The sequence below is a fragment of the Oncorhynchus mykiss genome, chromosome 5 (genome assembly GCF_013265735.2).
Source record: "Oncorhynchus mykiss isolate Arlee chromosome 5, USDA_OmykA_1.1, whole genome shotgun sequence".
Lineage (NCBI taxonomy): Eukaryota > Metazoa > Chordata > Actinopteri > Salmoniformes > Salmonidae > Oncorhynchus > Oncorhynchus mykiss.
Window position 1 is genome coordinate 27,799,447 of NC_048569.1, and position 26,457 is coordinate 27,825,903.

Sequence of the window (26,457 nt, forward strand, 5' to 3'; positions counted from 1 at the left end):
TTCCCAGCCTGGTGCAGGTCTACAATTTTGTTTCTGGTGTCCTTTGGCAGCTCTTTGGTCTTGGCAATAGTGGAGTTTGGAGTGTGACTGTTTGAGGTTGTGGACAGGTGTCTTTTATACTGATAACAAGTTCAAACACGTGCCATTAATACAGGTAACGAGTGGAGGACAGAGGAGCCTCTTAAAGAAGAAGTTACAGGTCTGTGAGAGCCAGAAATCTTGCTTGTTTGTAGGTGACCAAATACTTATTTTCCACCATAATTTGCAAATAAATTCATTAAAAATTCTACAATGTGATTTTCTGGATTTTTTTCTAATTTTGTCTGTCATAGTTGAAGTGTACCTATGATGAAAATTACAGCCCCCTCTCATCTTTTTATGTGGGAGAACTTACACAATTGGTGGCTGACCAAATACTTTTTTGCCCCACTGTATAGTCAACACCACATAATTATCAGTTGAAGCTTATTCAATATAGACTGAAATAGCACAAACTCCAGCAATTGTGGGTTTTCATAAAAACCAATGCCCTCTCTGAGTTTTGTGCAACAAGCTTGGGATATGCACTATAGAAATAACATATTATTACCAGCATTTTAATTAGCTCTGAAAAACAACGGCATACACTGTGACTGTGTCTATATCTAATTAGGGTATCTTCAACAATCTAGCTGGCAAAAGTTATTAATTAAATTAGCAAAAACCCACAGCATATGGTAATTATGCCTGACGAGGTTAGTCTTGTGTTAGTCACTATACAGTGGGGAGAACAAGTATTTGATACACTGCCGATTTTGCAGGTTTTCCTACTTACAAAGCATGTAGAGGTCTGTAATTTTTATCATAGGTACACTTCAACTGTGAGAGACGGAATCTAAAACAAAAATCCAGAAAATTACATTGTATGATTTTTAAGTAATTAATTTGCATTTTATTGCATGACATAAGTATTTGATCACCTACCAACCAGTAAGAATTCCAGCTCTCACAGACCTGTTAGTTTTTCTTTAAGAAGCCCTCCTGTTCTCCACTCATTACCTGTATTAACTGCACCTGTTTGAACTCGTTACCTGTATAAAAGACACCTGTCCACACACTCAATCAAACCGACTCCAACCTCTCCACAATTGCCAAGACCAGGGAGCTGTGTAAGGACATCAGGGATAGAATTGTAGACCTGCACAAGGCTGGGATGGGCTACAGGACAATAGGCAAGCAGCTTGGTGAGAAGGCAACAACTGTTGGCGCAATTATTAGAAAATGGAAGAAGTTCAAGATGACGGTCAATCACCCTCGGTCTGGGGCTCTATGCAAGATCTCACCTCGGTGGGCATCAATGATCATGAGGAAGGTGAGGGATCAGCCCAGAACTACACGGCAGGACCTGGTCAATGACCTGAAGAGAGCTGGGACCACAGTCTCAAAGAAAACCATTAGTAACACACTGCGCAGTCATGGATTAAAATCCTGCAGCGCACGCAAGGTCCCCCTGCTCAAGCCAGCGCATGTCCAGGCCCGTCTGAAGTTTGCCAATTACCATCTGGATGATCCAGAGGAGGAATGGGAGAAGGTCATGTGGTCTGATGAGACAAAGATAGAGCTTTTTGGTCTAAACTCCACTCGCTGTGTTTGGAGGAAGAAGAAGGATGAGTACAACCCCAATAACACCATCCCAACTCTGAAGCATGGAGGTGGAAACATAATTCTTTGGGGATGCTTTTCTGCAAAGGGGACAGGACGACTGCACCGTATTGAGGGGAGGATGGATGGGGCCATGTATCACGAGATCTTGGCCAACAACCTCCTTCCCTCAGTAAGAGCATTGAAGATGGGTCGTGGCTGGGACTTCCAGCATGACAACGACCCAAAACACAGCCAGGGCAACTAAGGAGTGGCTCTGTAAGAAGCATCTCAAGGTCCTGGAGTGGCCTAACCATTCTCCAGACCTGAACCCAATAGAAAATCTTTGGAGGGAGCTGAAAGTCCGTATTGCCCAGCGACAGCCCCGAAACCTGAAGGATCTGGAGAAGGTCTGTATGGAGGAGAGGGCCAAAATCCCTGCTGCAGTGTGTGCAAACCTGGTCATGAACTACAGGAAACGTATGATCTCTGTAATTGCAAACAAATGTTTCTGTACCAAATATTAAGTTCTGCTTTTCTGATGTATCAAATACTTATGTCATGCAATAAAATGTAAATTAATTACTTAAAAATCATACAATGTGATTTTCTGGATTTTTGTTTTAGATTCCGTCTCTCACAGTTGAAGTGTATCTATGATAAAAATTACAGACCTCTTCATGCTTTGTAAGAAAACCTGCAAAATCGGCAGGTTATCAAATACTTGTTCTCCCCACTGTACATATGTATATGTACACAGTATCAAACGTGCTATTTATTCTGTGTTGTACTGTAGGACACAGCATTCACTCATCAAGGTCAGTCTATATGGCCTTGAGGCTGTGAAGGATGAGAGACTAAAAAGATGTAAAGACAGCCCATTATTGTCATACTCTGTGTCACACCCTGATCTGTTTCACCTGTCCTTGTGCTTGTCTCCACCCCCCTCCAGGTGTCGCTCATCTTCCCCAATTGTCCCCTGGGTATTTATACCTGTGTTTTCTGTCTGTCCATGCCAGTTCTTCTTGTTTGTCCAAGTCAACCAGCGGTTTGTCTCAGCGCCTGCTCTTCCCCAGTCGCTCTTTTTCCTCATCCTCCTGGTTTTGACCCTTGCCTGTCCTGACTCTGAGCCTGCCTGCCATCCTGCGCCATTGCCCCTACTCTGGATTACAGACTTCTGCCTGACCCTGGGCCTGCCTGCCTTGACCTGTCATTTGCATGCCCCTGTTGTTGCGATAAATATTTTAACTTCAACACAGTCTGCACTTAGGTCTTACCTGAAACCTGATACTATGTACTGTAATTGAACTGACGTTCTCTGTTGGGTTGAAAAGGATTTATTCCCCCCAGTCTATCTCCTCAAGGTTTCCTCTCAAGGTTGCATCCTCTATAGTGTACACTCACCTTGACCACCTCTTCATCGGTCGACCGACACTCCACCGACTCTGTTACATCTGTAACCGTGCCGTCTGTTCCTACGGTGACCACTTTTACCGGCACAGCAACCGTCCTCCCGGTGAGGACGGCTGTATTCAGGATCTCAGTGTTCTGAGAGGGAGAAGAGAAGAGGAGTTAAGAGTTCTACTGAAGAGAGCAACCACACTGACAGATGCAATGTTTACTTTACTTATTGCAATATAACCTAAGATCACAAGTACTTTAAAGCAAGGTTACTCTCTCTCACATTGTCAACTAATTGGCATTAGCCTAGAACTGACAGTGGAAATAGTCGTAGATTTCAATAAATGAGTCAGTAGTATGTAAAATAAATGCTTGCACATCTGCTGTACGTCCTAATTTCCCTGTGAATGGAGCACCAATGATCCAGTTGTGCACCTATACAGCAGTTAAGGTGACATTAATACCAGTGGAGGCTCCTCAGAGGAGGAAGAGGACCATCCTCAGTGAATTTCATAAAAATTAAAAACAGTGAAACATTTAAAAAGTTATCATTTTTTGAAAAAACTAAATTTTTTCACCTTTCTGTCAGGATTTGGCCAGGATTGTTCCGGTTTTGGCCACTAGATGCCCCCATTGTGCTTTTTTGACCCTTTTGTTTTCCCCTGTTTCCAGATTATTATTTGCACCTGTGCCTCGTTTCCCTTGAATGTATTTAAACCCTTAGTTTTCCTCAGTTCTTTGCTCTGTGTTTGAATGTTAGCATACAGCCCCAGCGATGCTGTGAACATTTGTTACTCCAGTTGGACTCGCTTGTGGTACTCTGTTTTTGTTCTGGTTTATTTATTTTTGATGATCTTTTGAGGCTTTTCCCCTGATGTACCTACCACGTGGTGGATTTACCTTTTCACTTGGAGGATCACCTTTTTCTCTTGGAATTACTTTTGACGTTGTGGATGTATATTTTTGCCTGAAGTACTTTCCTTTTTACTTTATTAAAACACTGTCTCAAGTACTGTTGTGTCTGCCTCATCTTCTGGGTTCTGCCGACTATTAGTGGCTCAGTTTGCTAAGTGACTGTTTCTCACACCGGAGATCCAAGTTGGCAAACGGGTCCTGACAAAAACACAGAGCCAAAATGAACCCAGAGGCAGCCAGTTCCCAGGATCTTTTTGCCACGCTGTTCCACCACGAGGGGACTGTCCAAAGCCACGAAGCCACTCTGGTTCAGCAAGAGGCCTTAATGGCTAGACATTCTCAACTTCTGTCGGAGATGCTGACTTCCATAAAGCAGATATCTGATCGACTTCCCCCGGCAACCGCTCCCACCCCAGTACCTCAGATTCAAGTGCCCGTGGCAGCTAAACCCCTGGCTGAACCCCGTCTTCCGCCTCCCCAACGGTTCTCAGGTGATCCGAGTGCCTGTAAGGGGTTTTTCACCCAATGTTCTCTCTCCTTCGAGCTGCAACCCTCGTCGTTTCCCACCGACCGGTCCAAGATAGCATATATCATTACCCTGCTGTCGGAAAAAGCCCTGGCCTGGGCTACTGCTGTGTGGGATGCCCAAAGTCCCTGCTATGCCAGCTACTCTGCCTTTGCTGAGGAATTCAAGCGAGTGTTTCAATGTCCAACCAGCGGCCCTGACTCAGCCAAACAGCTCCTGACTCTCCGCCAAGGTCGGCGCAGCATGACGGACTATGCCATCCAGTTCCGCACGGTGGCAGCAACGAGTGGCTGGAACGACGAAGCGCTCACAGTGTGCTTTCTGAAGGGTCTTTCCGACACCATCCAAGATGAACTGGCCACTCGGGAACCACCGGACAACCTCGAGTCCCTGATCAAGTTGGCCTCACGCATAGACCAGCGTCTGAGAGAGAGAGAACTCAACCGTAGACCTCTCGCCCTAGCTCCTATCGGTCCCAGCTCCGAGTCCCCACCTTTATCCTCGCTGGCTCCACTGGAACCCATGCAGATTGGACGCATCTCCCAGGCTGAGAGAGACCACCGGATGAAGGAGCGATGCTGTCTACATTGCGGCAAACCGGGCCATTTCCGCCTCACGTGTCCCGGGCTCCAGGGAAACGCACTGTCCCGTGTAGGCCTGGGGGGACTGTAACGGGAAACATAACCTCTTCCCATCTGTCCAACTCCCGGCTGCTCATTCCAGTCACCCTTTCCTGGGACAACCACGAGCTTCCCCTTCAAGCCTTGGTAGACTCTGGAGCCGCAGGAAACTAAATGGATGGTATCTGGGCGAAGGAGAATGGCGTCCCCTCTGAACCTCTAAGGGACCCCATGAGGGTTACTACATTGGATGGAAGCTCTCTGGGATCTGGACTTGTTACTCGCGACACTACCCCCTTGCGACTTTCAGTTTCCCAACACCAGGAAGTGATGAACTTTCATCTGATCCACTGTTCCGAATTCCCTCTCGGCCTTGGCTACCCCTGGCTTCACAGCCATAACCATCACATTGACTGGTCTTTGGGCACTGTCAAGCAGTGGGGCCCTACGTGCCAAGCCACTTGTATCTTCCCGAGTTCCCCGAGTTCTCATCCAGAGTCTCTAGAATCCATCGACCTGTCCCGAGTTCCCGAGTGTTACCATGACCTCAAACCGGTATTTAGCAAACAGAGGGCCACCATGCTACCACCCCATAGACCTTACGATTGCCCCATCGACCTGTTTCCGGGCACCCTCCCCCCCAGGGGTTGGATCTTTTCCCTATCTCCTCCTGAACGAGCTGCAATGGATACCTACATCAAGGACGCTCTGGCAGCAGGCCTCATTCGTCCGTCCATCTCGCCCCCGGGAGCAGGGTTTTTCTCTGTGGCCAAAAAAAGACGTTGGATTACGTCCTTGCATCGACTACCGGGGACTCAATGCCATAACCGTCCGTAACCGCTACCCCTTATGGCCACAGCATTTCAGCTGCTCCAGGAAGCAATTGTCTTCACTAAGCTTGACCTGCGGAACACATACCATCTTGTGCGGGTCAGACACATCTTGTGCGGGTCAGACAGCTGTGTTCCAAGCGCTCATAAATGATGTGCTTAGGGATATGCTTATCTTCGTGTTCGTTTACTTGGATGACATCCTCATCTTGTCGAGCTCCCTTCAAGAACACACAAAGCATGTCAGACAAGTACTCAAACGCCTCCTAGACAGCAATTTGTATGTTAAAAATGTGAATTCCATTCCTCCCGAGTACCATTCCTGGGATTTGTAGTGGAACCCGGTCGAGTCCAAATGGATTCCAGGAAGGTAGGGGCGGTAGCGGATTGGCCCACCCCCAAGTCCGTTAAGGAAGATCAGCGTTTCCTGGGCTTCACAAACTTTTACCGCAGGTTCATCAAGAACTTCAGCTTGGTGGCAGCCCCTCTCTCAGCTTTTAACCAAGGGTGGCAACGCAAGGTTTCTGTGGGGAAAAGAAGCTGAGACGGCCTTCCAAGGACTCAAGCAGCGCATCCTCTCTGCTCCCATCCAGACACTACCGACTGGGGATGAACCTTTTGTGGTGGAGGTAGACGCATCAGAGGTTGGTGTTGGAGCTGTCCTGTCTCAGAGGGGTGAAGACAAGAAGCTCCACCCTTGTGCCTTCTTCTCACACCGGGTTACCCCGGCCGAGAGGAACTACGATGTGGGGGATCGTGAACTCCTAGCGGTTAAGATGGAATTGAAGGAATGGAGACACTGGCTCGAGGGGGCTTCTCAACAGTTTAACAGTTTCAAGTGCTTAAGGACCACAAAAATCTGGAGTATATCCAGCAGGCGAAGTGGTTGAACTCCAGACAAGCTCGATGGTCTCTTTTCTTCAATCTATTCCAGTTTATCCTCACCTATCGGCCCGGGTCGAAGAATCTCAAACCGGACGCCTTGTCCCAAGTCTACGCTCCTACCATTTGAGAAAATACTGACATGCCTGTCCTTCCCCGATCTCGTGGCAAGTTGAGGATACCGTGAGACGAGCTCAAGCTATCGAACCGAGTCCGAAAGGAGGTCCTGCCAATCAGTTGTTTGTCTCCAAGGCAGCGAGGACTCAGGTCCTTCTGTGGGGGCACTCCTCTCGCCTCACCTGTTACCCGGGCGTAGGTCGCACCTTGGAGTTCATCCAGTGAAAGTCCGGGTCCTGACACTGTCACCAAATAATTGATTAAAACACACGGTTTTGCAATGAAGGTTTACAGTAGCCTCAACAGCACACTCTAGGGTAGCACCATGGTGTAGACGGAGAACAGTTTGTTTCCGTCCTCCACTGGGTACATTGCCTTCAAAACTAAACCTAGCAGGCTCATGGTTCTCAACTCCTTCCATAGACTTACACAGTAATTATGACAACTTCCGGATTACATCCTCCAACCTATCATAGCTCTTGCAGCATTAACTGACATGTTGTCCACCCAATCAAAGTATCAGAGAATAAATCCAGTACTGAAAGCATAAGTTACATCTAGCTAACACTGCAGTGCATAACATGTAGTGAGTAGTTGACCCAAAGTGAGTGAAAGACAATAGTAGAGTTTTGAACTAATTAATTTCTTCAAAAATGAAGGAGAACCAGAAGAGAGGGAGAGAGAGCTACAGTATATTCCGTAGTTTTTTAGTGCCTTCGGAAAGTATTCAGACCCCTTGACTTTTTCCACATTATGTTACATTATAGACTTATTCTATAATGGATTAAAACAATTATAATAATAAATACATTATTTACATAAGTATTCAGACCCTTTCCTATGAGAATCGAAATTGAGCTCAGGTCCATCCTGTTTCCACTGATCATCCTTGAGATGTTTCTATAACTTGATTGGAGTCAACCTGTGGTAAATTCAATTGGTTGTACATGATTTGGAAAGGCACACACCTGTCTATATAAGGTCTCACAGTTGAAAGTGCATGTCAGAGAAAAAAACAAGCCATGAGGTCAAATTAATTGTCAGTAGAGCGCCGAGACAGGATTGTGTCGAGGCACACATCTGGGGAAGGGCACCAAAAAATGTCTGCAGCATTGAAGGTCCCCAAGAACACAGCGGCCTCTATCATTCTAAAATGGAAGAAGTTTGAAACCACGAAGTCTCCTCCTAGAGCTGGCCACCCGGCCAAACTAAGCAATCAGGGGAGGAGGCTCTTGGTCAGGGAGGTGACAAAGAACCCAATGGTCACTCTGACAGAGCTCTAGAGTTCCTCTGTGGAGATGGGAGAAGGACAACCATCTCTGCAGCACTCCACCAATCAGGCCTTTATGGTAGAGTGGCCAGACAGGAGCCACTCCTCAGTAAAAGGCAAATGACAGCCTGCTTGGAGCCTAAAGGCACCAAAAGGAAACAAGATTCTCTGGTCTGATGAAACCAAGATTGAACTCTTTGGCCTGAATGCCAAGTGTCACATCTGGAGGAAACCTGCCACCATCCCTATGGTGAAGCATGGTGTCGACAGCATCATGATGTGGGGATGTTATTCAGTGGCATGGACACTGGGAGACTAGTCAGGATCAAGGCAAAGATAAACAGAGCAAACTACAGAGAGATCCTTGATGAAAACGTGCTCAGAGTGCTCATGATCTCAGACTGGGGCAAAGGTTCACCTTCCAACAGGACATTCACCATAAGCACACAGCCAAGACAACGCATGAGTGGCTTCAGGACAAGTCTCTGAATGTCCTTGAGTGGCCCAGCCAGAGCCCGGACTTGAACCCGATCAAACATTTCTGGAGAGACCTGAAAATAGCTGTGGAGCAAAGCTCCCTATTCAACCTGACAGACATTGATAAGATCTGCAGAGAGGAATAGGAGAAACTCCCCAAATACAAGTGTGCCAAGCTTGTAGCGTCATAGCCAATAAGACTTGTGGCTGTAATCGATACCAAGAGTTTGCAAAGCTGTCATCAATGCAAAGGGTGTCTACTTTGTAGAATCTAAAATATTACATCTATTTTGATTTGTTTAACACTTTTTTGATTACTACATGATTCCATATGTGTTATTTCATGGTTTTGATGTCTTCACTACTATTCTACAATGTAGAAAATAGTACAAATGAAGAAAAACCCTTGAATAAGTAAGTGTCCAAACCTTTGACAAGAGCATGCACGAACACTAGACATACATCAGGCGCAGGCGCACACGCACCCGCACGCACACGCACCCACACGCACCCCCACCCCCTCACACACACACAGACACACACACACACACACACACACACACACACATCCCACTCAGTGCAGCTTAGTTTCAATAAAAGACCAGTTAATAGGCCTACATCTGTGAAAGGCAAAGTTAAAATGGACCCCAGACAGGCCTTTGTTCCCTACACCAGACTTCTCTCTGTTCGCATTGTTAATTCCATTGGCCCTCTCTTTTTGAGCAAAACAGATAACATTATTTAACGCTCTGCTGTGGATAATGGAATTCAGTCTTCTTTCTTCCCTCTACCTTTCGTTCTCTCTCTCTCTCTCTCTCTCTCTCTCTCTCTCTCTCTCTCTCTCTCTCTCTCTCTCTCTCTCTCTCTCTCTCTCTCTCTCTCTCTCTCTCTCTCTCTCTCTCTCTCTCTCTCTCTCTCTCTCTCTCTCTCTCTCTCTCTCTCTCTCTCTCTCTCTCTCTCTCTCTCTCTCTCTCTCTCTCTCTCTCTCTCTCTCTCTCTCTCTCTCTTACTCTCTCTTACTCTCTCCCTCTATCCCTGCCTGCTGATTCCTCGCTCAAGGATCCAGTCTTTTTCCCTCTCCATCATTTCACCTCTAATGTTCTTTAATGGGAGGTAGATATATTAGCTCACTTCTCTGAATTCAACCTGATTACTACTTTGATCAAACATTAGTCTCCTATGCTTTCCACATACAATAACTTGAACGTATTGTTTTTCTTCGATTCAACAATTATGCTAATGTGAGTCAGATGAGCAGCCAGGGCCGGGTGTGCAAACAGAGAAGCAGCTATCCACACTGTTTCATCTACTGTCAAAATATCCATTTAACCGGACCTGGGAAATGGCTCTGATAAACATTGGGCAAAATTGGACCGAGGAGCCACTTTCCCTCCTATTAAATTAAAATCTAGGGAAGGTTGTTAATTCAAAGTAACAGTTCCACTTTTTGACAAAGGCAATATTTTGAACTGTCAGTCAAAACAACCATTCAGGAGCTTTTGAAATGAACAATGTCTTCTTCACTGAAGGTTTTCAGCTACAGAAGATGTTCAACAGTATTATCCCTCCCTCACAATGGGTTTGATTGTGCTGTGACATAATCATAGACGTGAATCATAGAATCTATGTAACCCATCCATAAACCTAGAGATAATATGTTTATCGTACAGAAGGCCTTATATTTTCTATAACTCCATTGGAAACGAATTAGAACATTGGTCATCAACAGGTCGATCGCGATCGGCTGGTTGATCTCTGAGGCATTTCTAGTTGACCGCTAAACATTTCTGTAAAAAACCCAACGATAAAGTCTTGAGTTTCTATTATTTATTTTTTATTCATCTCGAGCTGTTGGCAGTAGGCAGACCCGATTCAGCTGCCCTGCATGGCAGGTAGGCAAAGTGTTCCCATTTTTAACAATTTTAGGTGTCTGAAGGTACACACTTCCTGGTGGCCCCGGAGAGCAAATCAAGTGCACTATAGGTCTAACCCCGACCAATCGGATGACTCAGAAGACCGTGTCTGCAGTAACGTAGCTGGCATAAAAGAAAGCTACAGCAAAGTTGATACTGAGATTTCAAAACTTTAAACTTCATGATTAGAGAGAGACTGTCAATGAATACAGAAAAGAGTTGCTGTTTTTACGAGTGAGTTCATGTTTAAATTCTTACTCAGCACTGTCAACACTTTGTATTCAACACTTTTATATGGAATAAAATGTGTATTCTTCCTTTTTCCACTTGTGCTACAACCACTGAAGCTGTAATGAATGAGTATGAAAGTGTATCGATAGGCTTGCATGTTATTATCAGCGGCTTGGTTCATTTTTAGTTTCAAGTAATATTTAACTTTCTCTGTAACATAATTAATTTGTTCATTTGGCAAAAATAATGGGGTGCGACTCGAGTTTCACCATTAGCTAGCTGGAAGATGGAGGAAAGAAAGAGCTGATGGATATTGAGAGGCGGACAAGCTGCTCTCTCCCAAACTGCGCTCTCCCTATCTCCCTGACCATCAGATGCAGGCACCATCAGCCCAGTAAAATAAAATAAAACTCAAATGATTTACATTTATGCTCACTCAGATGTGCCTCACAAGGATTTCAACAGCTGTTCTATTACAGGTGTTATCATATAGCCTACCTCAAAAGAGTCCGAAGAACAGTACATTGGAAGGACAATTAAGGCAAAGCCAATAAGCAGTGATAATGTATTGGGCTTATAGCCGACTAAACAAACCTCAATGCTACAGTACTGTTGCATAGGCTTACGTTTTTTAACTTCTTGTGGCTGGGGGCAGTATTGAGTAGCATGGATGAATAAGGTGCCCAGAGTAAACTGCCTGCTACTCAGGCCCAGTTGCTAATATATGCATATTATTAGTATATTTGGATAGAAAACATTCTGCAGTTTCTAAAACTGTTTACATGATTTCTGTGAGTATAACAGAACTCATATGGCAGGCAAAAACCTGAGAAAAAAATCCAACCAGGAAGTGGGAAATCTGAGGTTTGTAGTTTTTCAACTCATAGCCTATCGAATATACAGTGTCTATGGGGTCATTTTGCACTTCCTAAGGCTTCCACTAGATTGTCAATAGTCTTTAGAACCTTGTTTGTTGCTTTAACTGTGAAGGAGGGTAGAATGGGAGCTGAATGAGTCAGTGGTCTGCCAGAGTGGCATTTCTGAAGACAAAGGAATTTTCCGGTTGGAACATTATTGAAGAGTTATGATAAAAACATCCTAAAGATTCATTCTATATAGTTTGACATGTTTCTACGAACTGTAATATGACTTTTCAACTGAACTTTCATCGGGACTTGCCTGCGCGTCGTGAGTTTGGATTTGTGAACTGAACGCGCTAACAAAAGGAGGTATTTGGACATAATTGATGGACTTTTTCGAACAAATCAAAACATTTATTGTGGAACTGGGATTCCTGGGAGTGCATTCTGATGAAGATCATCAAAGGTAAGTGAATATTTATAACGCTATTTCTGACTTCTGTTGACTCCAACCTGGCGGATATCTGTATGGCTTGATTTGTTGTCTGAGCGCCGTAGTCAGATTATTGCATGGTTTGCTTTTTCCGTAAAGTTTTTTTGAAATCTGACACATCGGTTACATTAAGGAGAAGTATATCTCTAATTCTGTGCATAACACTTGTATCTTATATTAAAGTTTATGATGATTATTTCTGTATATTGATGAGGCTCTCTGCAAAATCACTGGATGTTTTGGAAGCAAAACATTGCTGAACGGAACGCGCCAATGTAAACTGAGATTTTTGGATATAAATATGGACTTTATCGAACAAAACATACATTGTGTAACATTAATTCCTATGAGTGTCATCTGATGAAGATCATCAAAGGTCAGTGATTAATTTATCTCTATTTCTGCTTTTTGTGACTCCTCACTTTGGCTGGAAAAATGGCTGTGTTTTTCTGGGATTAGGTTCAGACCTAACATAATCGTTTGGTGTGCTTTCGCTGTAAAGTCTTTTTGAAATCGGACACTGTGGCTGGATTAACAACGAGTTGATCTTTAAAATGGTGTAAAGTACTTCTATGTTTGAGGAATTTTAATTATGAGATTTCTGTTGTTTTGAATTTGGCGCCCTGCACTTTCACTGGCTGTTGTCATATCGATCCCGTTAACGGGATCTAGCATAAGACGTTTTAAGTAATGTTTAAAAAATCAGAGCAGTAGGTCTTGGCTTGAATTTTTACTCAGAAAGTGATCTTGTGTAAGAAGTGCATATCTGGTGGCAGGGAAGTCAGACGCAGGAGAACAGAACTTGATCATAGCCGGAGCAGTTTAATAGTAAAACCAACGGCATAAGAAATACAAAGTATGGGCACAATAACCCGACGCGCACCAGTCAACCAAAATGTGCACAAGCATTTACAATAAACAATACCACACAAAGACATGGGGGGAACAGAGGATTAAATACACAACACATAATGAGGGAAATGAGAACCAGGTGTGTGGGAAAACGAGACAAAACAAATGGAAAATGAAAAATGAATTGGCGATGGCTAGACGACCGGTGTGCGGATTGGCCGTCTTGCAGTCGAAGTAGGAGGAAAACAGAGAAGAACACACTTACACACACTGATACAGAACATGTAGCCTACTACTGCCAGTTAGGCATAATATTTGGGCTGTATATTGTATGATATATGTTCTTATACCTACTATATTAGAATAATTAGGGAAGGGGGATTCGGGGGAACATTTAGACACTAGGCTACTTGCAATATCCACTGAGTGTACAAAACATTAGGAAACCCTTTTGCCCTCATAACTGCCTTAATTCGTCGGGCATGGACAACAAAGTGTTAAAAGCATTCCACAGGGATGCTGGGCCATGTTAACTCCAATGCTTCCCAAGGTTGTGTCAAGTTGGCTGGATGTCCTTTGGCTGGTGGACCATTCTTGATACACACGGGAAACTGTTGCAGTACTTGACACAATCAAACTACTACCATATCCCGTTCAAAGGCACTTAAATCTGTTGTCTTTCCCATTCACCCTCTGAATGGCACACATCCACAATCTATGTCTCAATTGTCTCAAGGCTTAAAAATCATTCTTTAACCTGTCTCCTCCCCTTCATCTACACTGATTTAAGTGGATTTAACAGGTGACATCAATAAGAGATCATAGCTTTCACCTGGTCAGTCTGTCATGGAAAGAGCAGTTCCTACTCAGTGTAGCCTAACAAGTGATTTGATTGGCTTTTATAACACATAGACAAGGCAATAGCCATCTGCTAGACATTTAACTAAACACAAGTCATGATGTATTACAATAAAGGTCAATTCGTGGACTGTCTGTGTATTTTAATTGTTTTATCAAGATTTTTCACTTCTGAATCTCAATCTCAGTGAGTGGGTTTATGAGCTGTGGTGTTGGATTACATTACATAGCCACCGCTACTGAAGGCTGGTCCTGCCTACTTATTTAATTTGGCAGAATGTCTTTTTTTTTTTTTTAATTTATTTTTTTTTACCCCTTTTTCTCCCCCATTTCGTTGTTGTCTACTTCTACTGTTGTCTTGTCTCATTACTACAACTCGCGTACGGGCTCGGGAGAGACGAAAGTTGAATGTCATGCGTCCTCTGATACACAACCCAACCAGCCGCACTGCTTCTTAACACAGCACGCATCCAATCCGGAAGCCAGCCACACCAAGAGGCTACACCGTGCGCCCGGCCCGCCACAGGAGTTGCACGATGAGACAAGGACGGACCTCCCGGGTCACAGCCGGTTACGACAGAGCCTGGGCGCGAACCCAGCGACTCTGATGGCATAGCTGGTACTGCAGTACAGCGCCCTTAACCACTGCGCCACCCGGGAGGCCCTACAATGTCAAATGAAGCACAACGCTGGAAATCTATCTCCATCCACAATAACTAGTCCCGGCATATTGAATTCAATAGAAGGAAACAAAGAGAGGGAGAGCGAGAGACTGCCAGTTCATTTATGTAGCCATTGGCTGTATTATAAAGCCAAACCAGACCACTGGCAGTCACTCTCTCTCCTTCTCTATCTCTGTTTTCTTCTGTTGAATTATATGTAGCATAATATTTAAACACTTAGCTAAGTGGACAGTGGGGATCACTTGACATGCACTAATTTGAAATATGTTGTTAGGTTGTTATAAGATATTATATAAGCCAATGGTCATCTATAAGTCATTTATTCAGTGATTTTCTTTGTCTAATATATGTATTTATTCATTCACAACTAGGATGGGTAACACTATTTTAAAGGGATACTTCTGGATTTTCAGATGAGCTCAGGGATAACATTTGTATGTCTCTGTGTCCAGTATGAAGGAAGTTAAAGATAGTTTCCTAAGCCAATGCTAACTAGCGTTAGCACAATGACTGGAAATCTATGGGTATCTGCTAGCATGCTAGTACATAACATAGACTTAAAGTTATTGCGCTAAAGATTTCTTCTTTATCTAATACATGTGTTTATTCATTCACAACTAGGATGTTGCAGAGACATTTCAGAGATGAGTGCAGTGGGGGCAGGAAGAAAACAGAGAGTTCCTTAATATGTTAACTCTATATGTAATAGCAATTCACACTTAGGAGTGACAGAGTGACTGACAGACAGAGAGACACACTGTCACGACTTCCGCCAAAGTCGGTCCCTCTCCTTGTTCGGGCGGCGTTCTGCGGTCGACGTCACTGGCTTTCTACTGCCGATCCACTTTTCATTTTCCATTTGTTTTGTCTTTTTTTCACACACCTGTTGTCAATCCTGCCTACAGACAGAAACTAAAACAAGAGGCTCCCACGCTGAGGTCTGTCCAACGCTGGTCCGACCAAGCTGACTCCACACTCCAAGACTGCTTCCACCACGTGGACTGGGACATGTTTCGTATTGCGTCAGACAACAACATTGACGAATACGCTGATTCGGTGTGTGAGTTCATTAGAACGTGCGTTGAAGATGTCGTTCCCATAGCAACGATTAAAACATTCCCTAACCAGAAACCGTGGATTGATGGCAGCATTCGTGTGAAACTGAAAGCGCGAACCACTGCTTTTAATCAGGGGAAGGTGTCTGGTAACATGACCGAATACAAACAGTGCAGCTATTCCCTCCGCAAGGCTATCAAACAAGCTAAGCGTCAGTACAGAGACAAAGTAGAATCTCAATTCAACGGCTCAGACACAAGAGGCATGTGGCAGGGTCTACAGTCAATCACGGACTACAGGAAGAAATCCAGCCCAGTCACGGACCAGGATGTCCTGCTCCCAGGCAGACTAAACAACTTTTTTGCCCGCTTTGAGGACAATACAGTGCCACTGACACGGCCGGCAACGAAAACATGCGGTCTCTCCTTCACTGCAGCCGAGGTGAGTAAGACATTTAAACGTGTTAACCCTCGCAAGGCTGCAGGCCCAGACGGCATCCCCAGCCGCGCCCTCAGAGCATGCGCAGACCAGCTGGCCGGTGTGTTTACGGACATATTCAATCAATCCCTATACCAGTCTGCTGTTCCCACATGCTTCAAGAGGGCCACCATTGTTCCTGTTCCCAAGAAAGCTAAGGTAACTGAGCTAAACGACTACCGCCCCGTAGCACTCACTTCCGTCATCATGAAGTGCTTTGAGAGACTAGTCAAGGACCATATCACCTCCACCCTACCTGACACCCTAGACCCACTCCAATTTGCTTACCGCCCAAATAGGTCCACAGACGATGCAATCTCAACCACACTGCACACTGCCCTAACCCATCTGGACAAGAGGAATACCTATGTGAGAATGCTGTTCATTGACTACAGCTCGGCATTCAACACCATAGTACCCTCCAAGCTCGTCATCAAGCTCGAGACCCTGGGTCTCGACCCCGCCCTGTGCAACTGGGTACTGGACTTCCTGACGGGCCGCCCCCAGGTGGTGAGGGTAGGCAACAACATCTCCTCCCCGCTGATCCTCAACACTGGGGCCCCACAAGGGTGCGTTCTGAGCCCTCTCCTGTACTCCCTGTTCACCCACGACTGCGTGGCCACGCACGCCTCCAACTCAATCATCAAGTTTGCGGACGACACAACAGTGGTAGGCTTGATTACCAACAACGACGAGACGGCCTACAGGGAGGAGGTGAGGGCCCTCGGAGTGTGGTGTCATGAAAATAACCTCACACTCAACGTCAACAAAACTAAGGAGATGATTGTGGACTTCAGGAAACAGCAGAGGGAACACCCCCCTATCCACATCGATGGAACAGTAGTGGAGAGGGTAGCAAGTTTTAAGTTCCTCGGCATACACATCACAGACAAACTGAATTGGTCCACTCACACAGACAGCATTGTGAAGAAGGCGCAGCAGCGCCTCTTCAACCTCAGGAGGCTGAAGAAATTTGGCTTGTCACCAAAAGCACTCACAAACTTCTACAGATGCACAATCGAGAGCATCCTGGCGGGCTGTATCACCGCCTGGTACGGCAACTGCTCCGCCCTCAACCGTAAGGCTCTCCAGAGGGTGGTGAGGTCTGCACAACGCATCACCGGGGTCAAACTACCTGCCCTCCAGGACACCTACACCACCCGATGTCACAGGAAGGCCATAAAGATCATCAAGGACATCAACCACCCGAGCCACTGCCTGTTCACCCCGCTATCATCCAGAAGGCGAGGTCAGTACAGGTGCATCAAAGCTGGGACCGAGAGACTGAAAAACAGCTTCTATCTCAAGGCCATCAGACTGTTAAACAGCCACCACTAACATTGAGTGGCTGCTGCCAACACACTGACACTGACTCAACTCCAGCCACTTTAATAATGGGAATTGATGGGAAATGATGTAAATATATCACTAGCCACTTTAAACAATGCTACCTTATATAATGTTACTTACCCTACATTATTCATCTCATATGCATACGTATATACTGTACTCTATATCATCGACTGTATCCTTATGTAATACATGTATCACTAGCCACTTTAAACTATGCCACTTTGTTTACATACTCATCTCATTTGTACATACTGTACTCGATACCATCTACTGTATCTTGCCTATGCTGCTCTGTACCATCACTCATTCATATATCCTTATGTACATATTCTTTATCCCCTTACACTGTGTACAAGACAGTAGTTTTGGAATTGTTAGTTAGATTACTTGTTGGTTATTACTGCATTGTCGGAACTAGAAGCACAAGCATTTCGCTACACTCGCATTAACATCTGCTAACCATGTGTATGTGACAAATAAAATTTGATTTGATTTGAATTTGATTTGATTTGATTTGATTTGATTTGATTTGAATCCCACAATCCCTTGTTTATTATTTAACCCTCTGTTCCCCACATGGTTTTTGTGAGTAATTGTTTATTGTCATTTCGGTCCGTCTGTGTGTGCACAAGATGTTACTTTGTATATTTGTCTTTTTTGAGTAAAGCACATTTTTTTTACTCATATCTGCTGTCCCACGCCTGACTCTCTCACCAGCAATACACAGGACTTGATACACATACATACAGACAGAGCAACAATAGAGGAGCACAAGGAGAAGCAAAGACAGACAGACAGACAGACAGACAGACAGACAGACAGACAGACAGACAGACAGACAGACAGACAGACAGACAGACAGACAGACAGACAGACAGACAGACAGACAGACAGACAGACAGACAGACAGACAGACAGACAGACAGTTGAGGGGAGAGTTGAGCAGTTATTTATTCAATTGACTGATGCTGGTGGAAATGAATGATTGCTGGGCTCTGGAGGACTCTGTATCGGCGGCCTGATGGTAGGAGCTGGAACTCCTGGTTAAGTGGGTGTGTCAGGTCGGTGACAATTCTCGCTCCTGCCCTCACTACTCTCTCCAAGAACAGCGCTTCCATGTTCTTGAGATTAACTCCACGTATTTAGCTTGACAGCTTTACTATTTATGTAGTTGGTTTTTATTTGCGATGGATAGCTGATTGTACCAGGCTTGGAAACAGAAAGTGAGAACAGACTGAACAAAGGATGTGTAGCATATGGTTGTTATTCTTTTACTGACCAGATATTTATTTAATCGCCTCATGAAATACAGTCGTTCTTGTCCCTTTTTGTATATCTGTTGTGTGTCTGCAGTCCAGGAGAGTTTTGAGTCAATTATAGTTCCAAGATGTGTATATTGTTCAACTGATTATATTTATTCTGAGTCGATGTGGATGGGCCCAGTGTCTTCTTTTATAGTTCTGAAGTGTATTGTCATTTCCTTGTTTGTTTTTTTACATTAAGAATGAATCTGTTTCCCTTGTACCATTGGTGAAGTGTGTTATTTCTGCCCTGTAGTCTTCCTCTGACCCCTCTGTTACCTCTCATTGGCTGGTGTGGCTGAAATGCCAGGGCTGAAGTTCTCCCAGTCCGCCCATGCCAGATCCCATTTTCATGGGTTCAGGGATGGAGCACTGAGAAGGAGCAGTTAATCATAAGATAATGACCTCTACATACAGTATGCTCCTAAATATGTGCCAAGTCATCAATATCATAGCAGATGTACTATGTGCCATTAAGGATTTCTGTAGCCTGACTATCCTGTTGCACTATTCCACTGTATTACATCTACAGTATTTCGCCTAATCATGTTTTCATTCTCCTTCAAGTGTGAAGATAACAACCGCAATAATGAAATAAGTCTCAAATGCTAATCTGAGACCAGGGAAAATCCAATCGATTGTAACAATATTGTCTAAGGAACACAGCCAAGTTATCTTAATTCAGTGTATACCCACCTCCAGGTTCATTCCTGTGTCACGTCCCAAATCAATGAATCATGGTAAAACCACTTCATGTGTGCTGTGCAGTTGGCTCATGCACATTCAGTATGTTTCTTATACAGGTAAAGGTAGTGTTTATGTATTGAAGAGTAGTAGGAGGCATATCAGCTTGTGTGTGTGTGTGTGCGTGTGCGTGTATGTGTGTTTGTGTGTGCCTATAACATGCCAAAATTCCCTCAAATGGGAAATATCCATTGCCGACTGTACATAGGGCACTGTCAATTTCAACACACAGAGTTCTGGAGCCCCGCGACTCCTGTCTCATGAGTGGCAGTAGAAGAGCTGTCTATTCAGTGATGCTGAGTATGGGCGTGGCCTCGTCTCCCTTTAAAAGACGCTTGCGTTGAGTTGTCATTTGTGCTTCCTGGTTAACCAATTGTTTGGTCAAGTTTTCTGTCTCCCGTGCGGCCTTGATAATTGTGAGTAATCACATTTGATTTATAATTTATGTAGTTCGAACTCTAATTTGTCCTGCATGGTTTCCATTCGCAGGCTGATTGTTTATGTGCTGGTGATTATTTTTTATGTTGCGGTTTGATATTGGCCTTGTATATTGTAGCCCGTATTTAGTGGCTTTAACAGTCAAAAGTCAAAAGTTTGGACACACCTAATCATTCAAGGGTTTTTCTACATTGTAAAATAATAGTGAAGAAATAAAAACTATGAAATAACACATACGGAATCATGTAGTAACCAAACAAGAGTTAAACAAATGTAAATATATTTAAGATTTTAGCATTCTCGAAACCAGCTTCATGAGGAATGCTTTTCCAACAGTCTTGAAGGAGTTCCCACATATGTTGAGCACTTGTTGGATGCTTTTCCTTCAATCTGCGGTCCAACTCATCCCAAACCATCTCAATTGGGTTGAGGTCGGGTGATTGTGGAGGCCAGGTCATCTGACACAGCACTCCATCACTCTCCTTCTTGGTCAAATAACCCTTACACAGCCTATAGGTGTGTTGGGTCATTGTCCTGTTGAAAAACAAATGATAGTACCACTAAGCGCAAATCAGATGGGATGGCGTATTGCTGCAGAATGCTGTGCTAGCCATGCTGGGCACCACCATGGATCGCGTGCTGCAGACGATGGATCGTTTGGAGAAAGAAGGAGGTTTCCTAGCACCTCCACCAGCCCCACTACCTCAGGTCCCACTGTCCACCCCTCTTTCACCCGGTCCCAGCGGGATTCGACTCATGCTCCTGAGGGAGTATGATGGAACAGCTGCCGGATGCCAGGGATTTCTACTCCAGCTGGAGCTCTACCTGGCGACCGTCCACCCGGCTCCTTCGGGGCGTGAGAGCGTGTCCTCCCTCGTCTCCTGCCTCTCAGGCAAAGCCCTGGAGTGGGCCAACTATTTCGTCGCAACAGAGGGCTCTCAAGGGGTTGTCACGAGAGTGCTGAGGTAGGTGTGTAGGGGTTTTCATCGGTGCTATTATGGTGGAAAGTCCAGACCAGGCCTCCACCATGCGCATCCACTCAGAATATGCCGATTTGGCTCTCGCCTTCTGTAAGAAGAGGGCGACTCAATTACCACCTCATCAACGGGGGGATTGTGCGATAAATCTCCTGGTAGACGCAGCACTTCCCAGGAGTCACATGTATCCTCTGTCACAGGAGGAGACGGTGGCTATGGAAACATATGTCTCCGAATCCCTGGGACAGGGATACATTCGGCCCTCCACTTCACCTGCCTCCTCGAGTTTATTTTTTGTGAAGAAGAAGGATGGGGGTCTGCGCCCGTGTATTGACTATTGAGGGATCAATCAGATTACTGTGAGGTACAGCTTCCCGCTGCCTCTCATCGCCAGTGCGATCAAGTCAATGCACTTCTTCACAAAATTGGATTTCAGGAGCGCTTACAACCTAATGCTTATCCGGGAGGGGGACGAGTGGAAGACAGAATTTAGTACCACCTTCGGGCAGTACCTCGTCATGCCGTACGGGTTGATGAATGCTCCATCGGTCTTCCAGGCCTTTGTTGACGAGATTTTCCGCCACCTGCACGGGCAGAGTGTAGTGGTGTATACTGACGACATTCTGATATACTCTGCTACACGCGCCGAGCATGTGTCCCTGGTGTGCAGAGTGCTTGGTCGACTGATGGAGCATGATCTGTACGTCAAGGCTGAGAATTGTCTGTTCTTCCAACAGTACGTCTCCTTCCTAGGGTACCGCATTTCCACATCAGGGGTGGTGATGGAGAGTGACCAAATTTCAGCCGTGCATAATTGGCCGACTCCCACCACGGTAAAGGAAGTGCAGCGGTTTCTAGGGTTTACCAGCTACTACCGGAGGTTTATCTGGGGTTTTGGTCAGGTAGCAGCTCCTATTACCTCACTGCTGAAGGGGGGACCGGTGCGGCTGCAGTGGTCACCTGAAGGCTCTGTTTACCTCGGCTCCATTGCTGGCTCATCCGGATCCCTCTTTGGCGTTCATAGTGGAGGTGGACTTGTCCGAGGCTGCTCTCTCAGTGCTCGGGCACACCACCAAAGCTCCGCCCCTGTGCTTTCTTTTTGAAGAAGCTCAGCCCGGCGGAGCGAAACTATGATGTGGGGGACCGGGAGCTGTTGGCTGTTGTCAAGGCTCTGAAGGCGTGGAGACATTGGCTTGAGGGGGCTAACCACCCTTTTCTCATCTGGACTGACCACCGCAATCTGGAGTACATCCGGGCGGTGAGAAGACTGAACCCTCACAAGGCAAGGTGGGCTATGTTCTTTACCCGTTTTGTTTTCACTCTATCCTACAGACCAGGTTCCTAGAACGCTAAGGCAGACGCACTGTCCCGGATGAATGCCACAGAGGAGCGGCCCATGGATCACACTCCCATACTTCCGGCCTCTTGCCTGGTGGTACCGGTGGTGTGGGAGCTGGACGCGGACATCGAGCGGGCATTACGCACAAAGCCCACTCCCCCCCAGTGTCCAGCTGGGCTCCTGTACGTTCCGCTGTCCGCGACCGTTTGATCTATTGGGCTCATACGTCACCCTCCTCTGGTCATCCAGGCATCGGTCGGACAGTGCATTGGCTTAGTGGGAAGTACTGGTGGCCCACCTTGCCCGAGGACTTGAGGGTTTATGTTTCCTCCTGCTCAGTGTGCGCCCAGTGCAAGGCTCCCAGGCACCTTCCCAGAGGGAAATTACAACCCCTACCTATTCCACAACGGCCGTGGTCGCACCTGTCGGTGGACTTCCTGACGGATCTTCCTCCCTCATAGAGCAACACCACGATCCTGGTCGTAGTGGATCGGTTTTCTAAGTCCTGCCGTCTCCTCCCTTTGCTCGGTCTCCCTACGGCCCTACAGACTGCGGAGGCCCTGTTCACACACGTCTTCCGGCACTACGGGGTGCCTGAGGACATAGTTTCTGATCGGGGTCCCCAGTTCATGTCCAGGGTCTGGAGAGCATTCCTGGAATGTCTGGGGGTCTCGGTCACCCTCACCTGAGGTTTTCACCCTGAGAGTAACGGGCAGGTGGAGAGAGTCAACCAGGGTGTGGGTAGGTTTCTGTGGTCATATTGCCATGACCGGCCGGGGGAGTGGGCGGCGTTCATCCCCTGGGCAGAGATGGCCCAAAACTCACTCCACCACTCCTCCACTAACCTCTCTCCTTTCCAGTACGTACTAGGGTATCAGCCGGTTCTGGCTCCTTGGCATCAGAGCCAGATCGAAGCTCCTGCAGTGGATGAATGGTTTAAGCGCTCGGAGGAGACCTGGGACGCCGCCCATGTGCACCTACAACGGGCCGTGAGGCGGAAAAAAGCGAGCGCCGACCACCACCGCAGCGAGGCGTGTTCGCACCGGGGGACCGGGTCTGGCTCTCAACCCGGAACCTACCCCTTTGCTTGTCCTGCCGGAAGCTGGGCCCGTGGTTGGTGGGGCCATTTAAAGTCCTGAACGAGGTATGCTACAGGTTACAGCTTCCCCCAGATTATCGTATTAATCCCTCGTTCCATGTGTCTCTCCTCAGGCCGGTGGTGGCTGGTCCACTCCAGGAAGCTGAGGTGCGGGAGGTTCCTCCGCCTCCTCTGGACATCGAGGGGGCCCCGGCTTATGCTGTTCGAGCCATCCTGGACTCGAGGCGTCTGGCAAGGGGCCTTCAGTACCTCGTGGAGTGGGAGGGGTACTGTCCGGAGGAGAGATGCTGGGTGCCAGTGGAGGACGTCCTGGACCCATTGTTGCTAAGGGATTTCCACCGTCTCCATCCGGATCGCCCTGCGCCTCATCCTCCGGGTGGTCCCCGTGGTCGCTTCTGGAGCCGCGCGTCAAGCGGGGGGTACTGTCATGACTTCCGCCGAAGTCAGTCCCTCTCCTTGTTCGGGCGGCGTTCGGCGGTCAACATCACCGGCTTTCTAGCTACCACCGATCCATTTTTTATTTCCATTTGTTCTGTCTTTGTGTTTCACACCTGGCTTCACTCAACCAATTACTTGTTTATTATTTAACCCTCTGTTCCCCATGTTTTGTTTGTGAGTGATTGTTCTTTGTATATCGGTCCTTTTAGTGGGCTCGTTATGTTGCTGTGTATTTTTTGTATTTTGAGTAGAGCAGGTGTCATTAGTTGTCTCTGATTGAGAATCATACTTAGGTAGCCTGGGTTGCACTGTTTGTTTGTGGGTGATTGTCTATGTTGATTGCTTGTGTCATCACAGTTCTCATTTAGCTTCACGGTCGTTATTTGTTTATTGTTTTTGTATTCAGTGTTCAGTACTTTCTTGAATTAAATATCAAGATGAACACAAACGCGTTTCTGTCCACCTTTCCTTCAACAGAAGTAAACCGTGACAGAATCACCCACCACAACAGGACCAAGCGGCGTGGTAACGGGCAACAGCAACAGCGATGTCAGGATTTCGGGACATGGGAGCAGAATCTGGACTACACAACTTGGGAAGAGATAGACAGGTGGGCGGTCGACCCAGGGAGAGTGCCGGAGCCCGCCTGGGATTCGATGGAGCAGTGCGCGGAAGGTTACAGGAGAATGAGGTTGGCGAAGCGAACACGGCTGGCAAGGAAGCCCGAGAGGCAGCCCCAAAAATGTCTTAGGGGAGGCACACAGGAAGTATGGCGAAGCCAGGTAGGAAACCTGAGCCAACTTCCTGTGCTTACCGGAGGGCGAGAGAGACCGGGCAGGCACCGTGTTATGCTGTGGAGGGCACGGTGTCCCCAGTGCGGGTGCATAGCCTGGTGCGGTACATACCAGCTCCGCGTATCGGCAGGGCTAGAGTGGGCATCGAGCCAAGTGCCATGAAGCCAGCTCTACGCATCTGGTCTCCAGTGCGTCTCCTTGGGCCGGCTTACATGGCACCAGCCTTGCGCATGGTGTCCCCGGTTCGCCTGCATAGCCGAGTGCGGGCTATTCCACCTCGCCGCACTGGCAGGTCGACCGGGAGCATTCAACCAGGTAAGGTTGGGCAGGCTCGGTGCTCAAGAGCTCCAGTGCGCCTGCACGGTCCGGTCTATCCGGTACCACCTCCACGCATCAGCACTCCGGTGGCAGCTCCCCGCACTCGCCCTGAGGTGCGTGTCCTCGGCCCAGTACCACCAGTGCCGGCACCACGCATCAGGCCTATAGTGCGTCCTGCCGGTCCAGCGCTGCTAGAGCCTTCCTCCTCTCCAGCGCAGCCGGAGTCTCCCGCCTGTCCGGCGCTGCCAGAGCTCCCGCCCCTCAGTCCAGAGGCGCCAGAGCCCCTCATTCCAGAGGCGCCAGAGCTCCTCAGTCCAGCGCTGCCAGAGCCTTCCTCTCCAATGTTGCCGGAGCTTCCCGTCAGCGCCATCAGAGTCGCCAGTCTGCCCAGCGCCATCTGAGCTACCCATCTGCCCAGCGCCATCAGAGTCACCAGTCTGCCCAGCGCCGCCAGTGCCGCCAGTCTGCCCAGCGCCGCCTGAGCCACCCGTCTGCTTAGCGCCGCCAGCGCCGCCAGTCTGCAAGGAGCCGCCAGTGCCGCCAGTCTGCAAGGAGCCGCCAGTGCCGCCAGTCTGCAAGGAGCCGCCAGTGCCGCTAGTCAGCCAGGAGCCGCCAGTGCCGCCAGTCAGCCAGGAGCCGCCAGTGCCGCCAGTCAGCCAGGAGCCGCCAGTGCCGCCAGTCAGCCAGGAGCCGCCAGTGCCGCCAGTCAGCCAGGAGTCACCAGAGCCGCCAGTCAGCCAGGAGCCGCCAGAGCCCCTCAGCCCAGAGGCGCCAGAGCCCCTCAGCCCAGAGGCGATGACCTTCTGTCCAGAGCTCCCGCCCCTCAGTCCAGAGGCGCCAGAGCCCCTCATTCCAGAGGCGCCAGAGCTCCTCAGTCCAGCGCTGCCAGAGCCTTCCTCTCCAACGTTGCCGGAGCTTCCCGTCAGCGCCATCAGAGTCGCCAGTCTGCCCAGCGCCATCTGAGCTACCCATCTGCCCAGCGCCATCAGAGTCACCAGTCTGCCCAGCGCCGCCAGTGCCGCCAGTCTGCCCAGCGCCGCCTGAGCCACCCGTCTGCTTAGCGCCGCCAGCGCCGCCAGTCTGCAAGGAGCCGCCAGTGCCGCCAGTCTGCAAGGAGCCGCCAGTGCCGCCAGTCTGCAAGGAGCCGCCAGTGCCGCTAGTCAGCCAGGAGCCGCCAGTGCCGCCAGTCAGCCAGGAGCCGCCAGTGCCGCCAGTCAGCCAGGAGCCGCCAGTGCCGCCAGTCAGCCAGGAGCCGCCAGTGCCGCCAGTCAGCCAGGAGTCACCAGAGCCGCCAGTCAGCCAGGAGCCGCCAGAGCCCCTCAGCCCAGAGGCGCCAGAGCCCCTCAGCCCAGAGGCGATGACCTTCTGTCCAAAGCCCCTGCCCCTCTGTCCAGAGCTTCCACCCCTCTGTCCAGAGCTTCCGCCCCCCCTGTCCAGAGCCTCCGCCCCTCTGTCCAGAGCTTCTGCCCCTCTGTTCCGAGCTGCTCCTCTGTCCAGTGGTGTCATTTAGAAGGGTCGCCGTGGTTAGGAAGCCACGGAGGCGGACAATTAGGCGGACCAAGACTATGGTGAAGT

At 47.8% G+C, this 26,457-nt stretch overlaps 1 protein-coding gene across 1 annotated transcript in view; it reads right to left on the reverse strand.

Annotated features, from left to right (window-relative positions):
- The window catches only part of LOC110522892 (transmembrane protein 132C-like), a 179,884-nt gene that overhangs the window by 34,592 nt on the left and 118,835 nt on the right, over nt 1-26,457 (reverse strand). Inside the window, exon 5 of the mRNA XM_036977176.1 lies at nt 3,025-3,168. Within this exon, the coding sequence (XP_036833071.1) occupies nt 3,025-3,168 (144 nt within the window). The remainder of the gene's footprint in view (nt 1-3,024; nt 3,169-26,457) is intronic.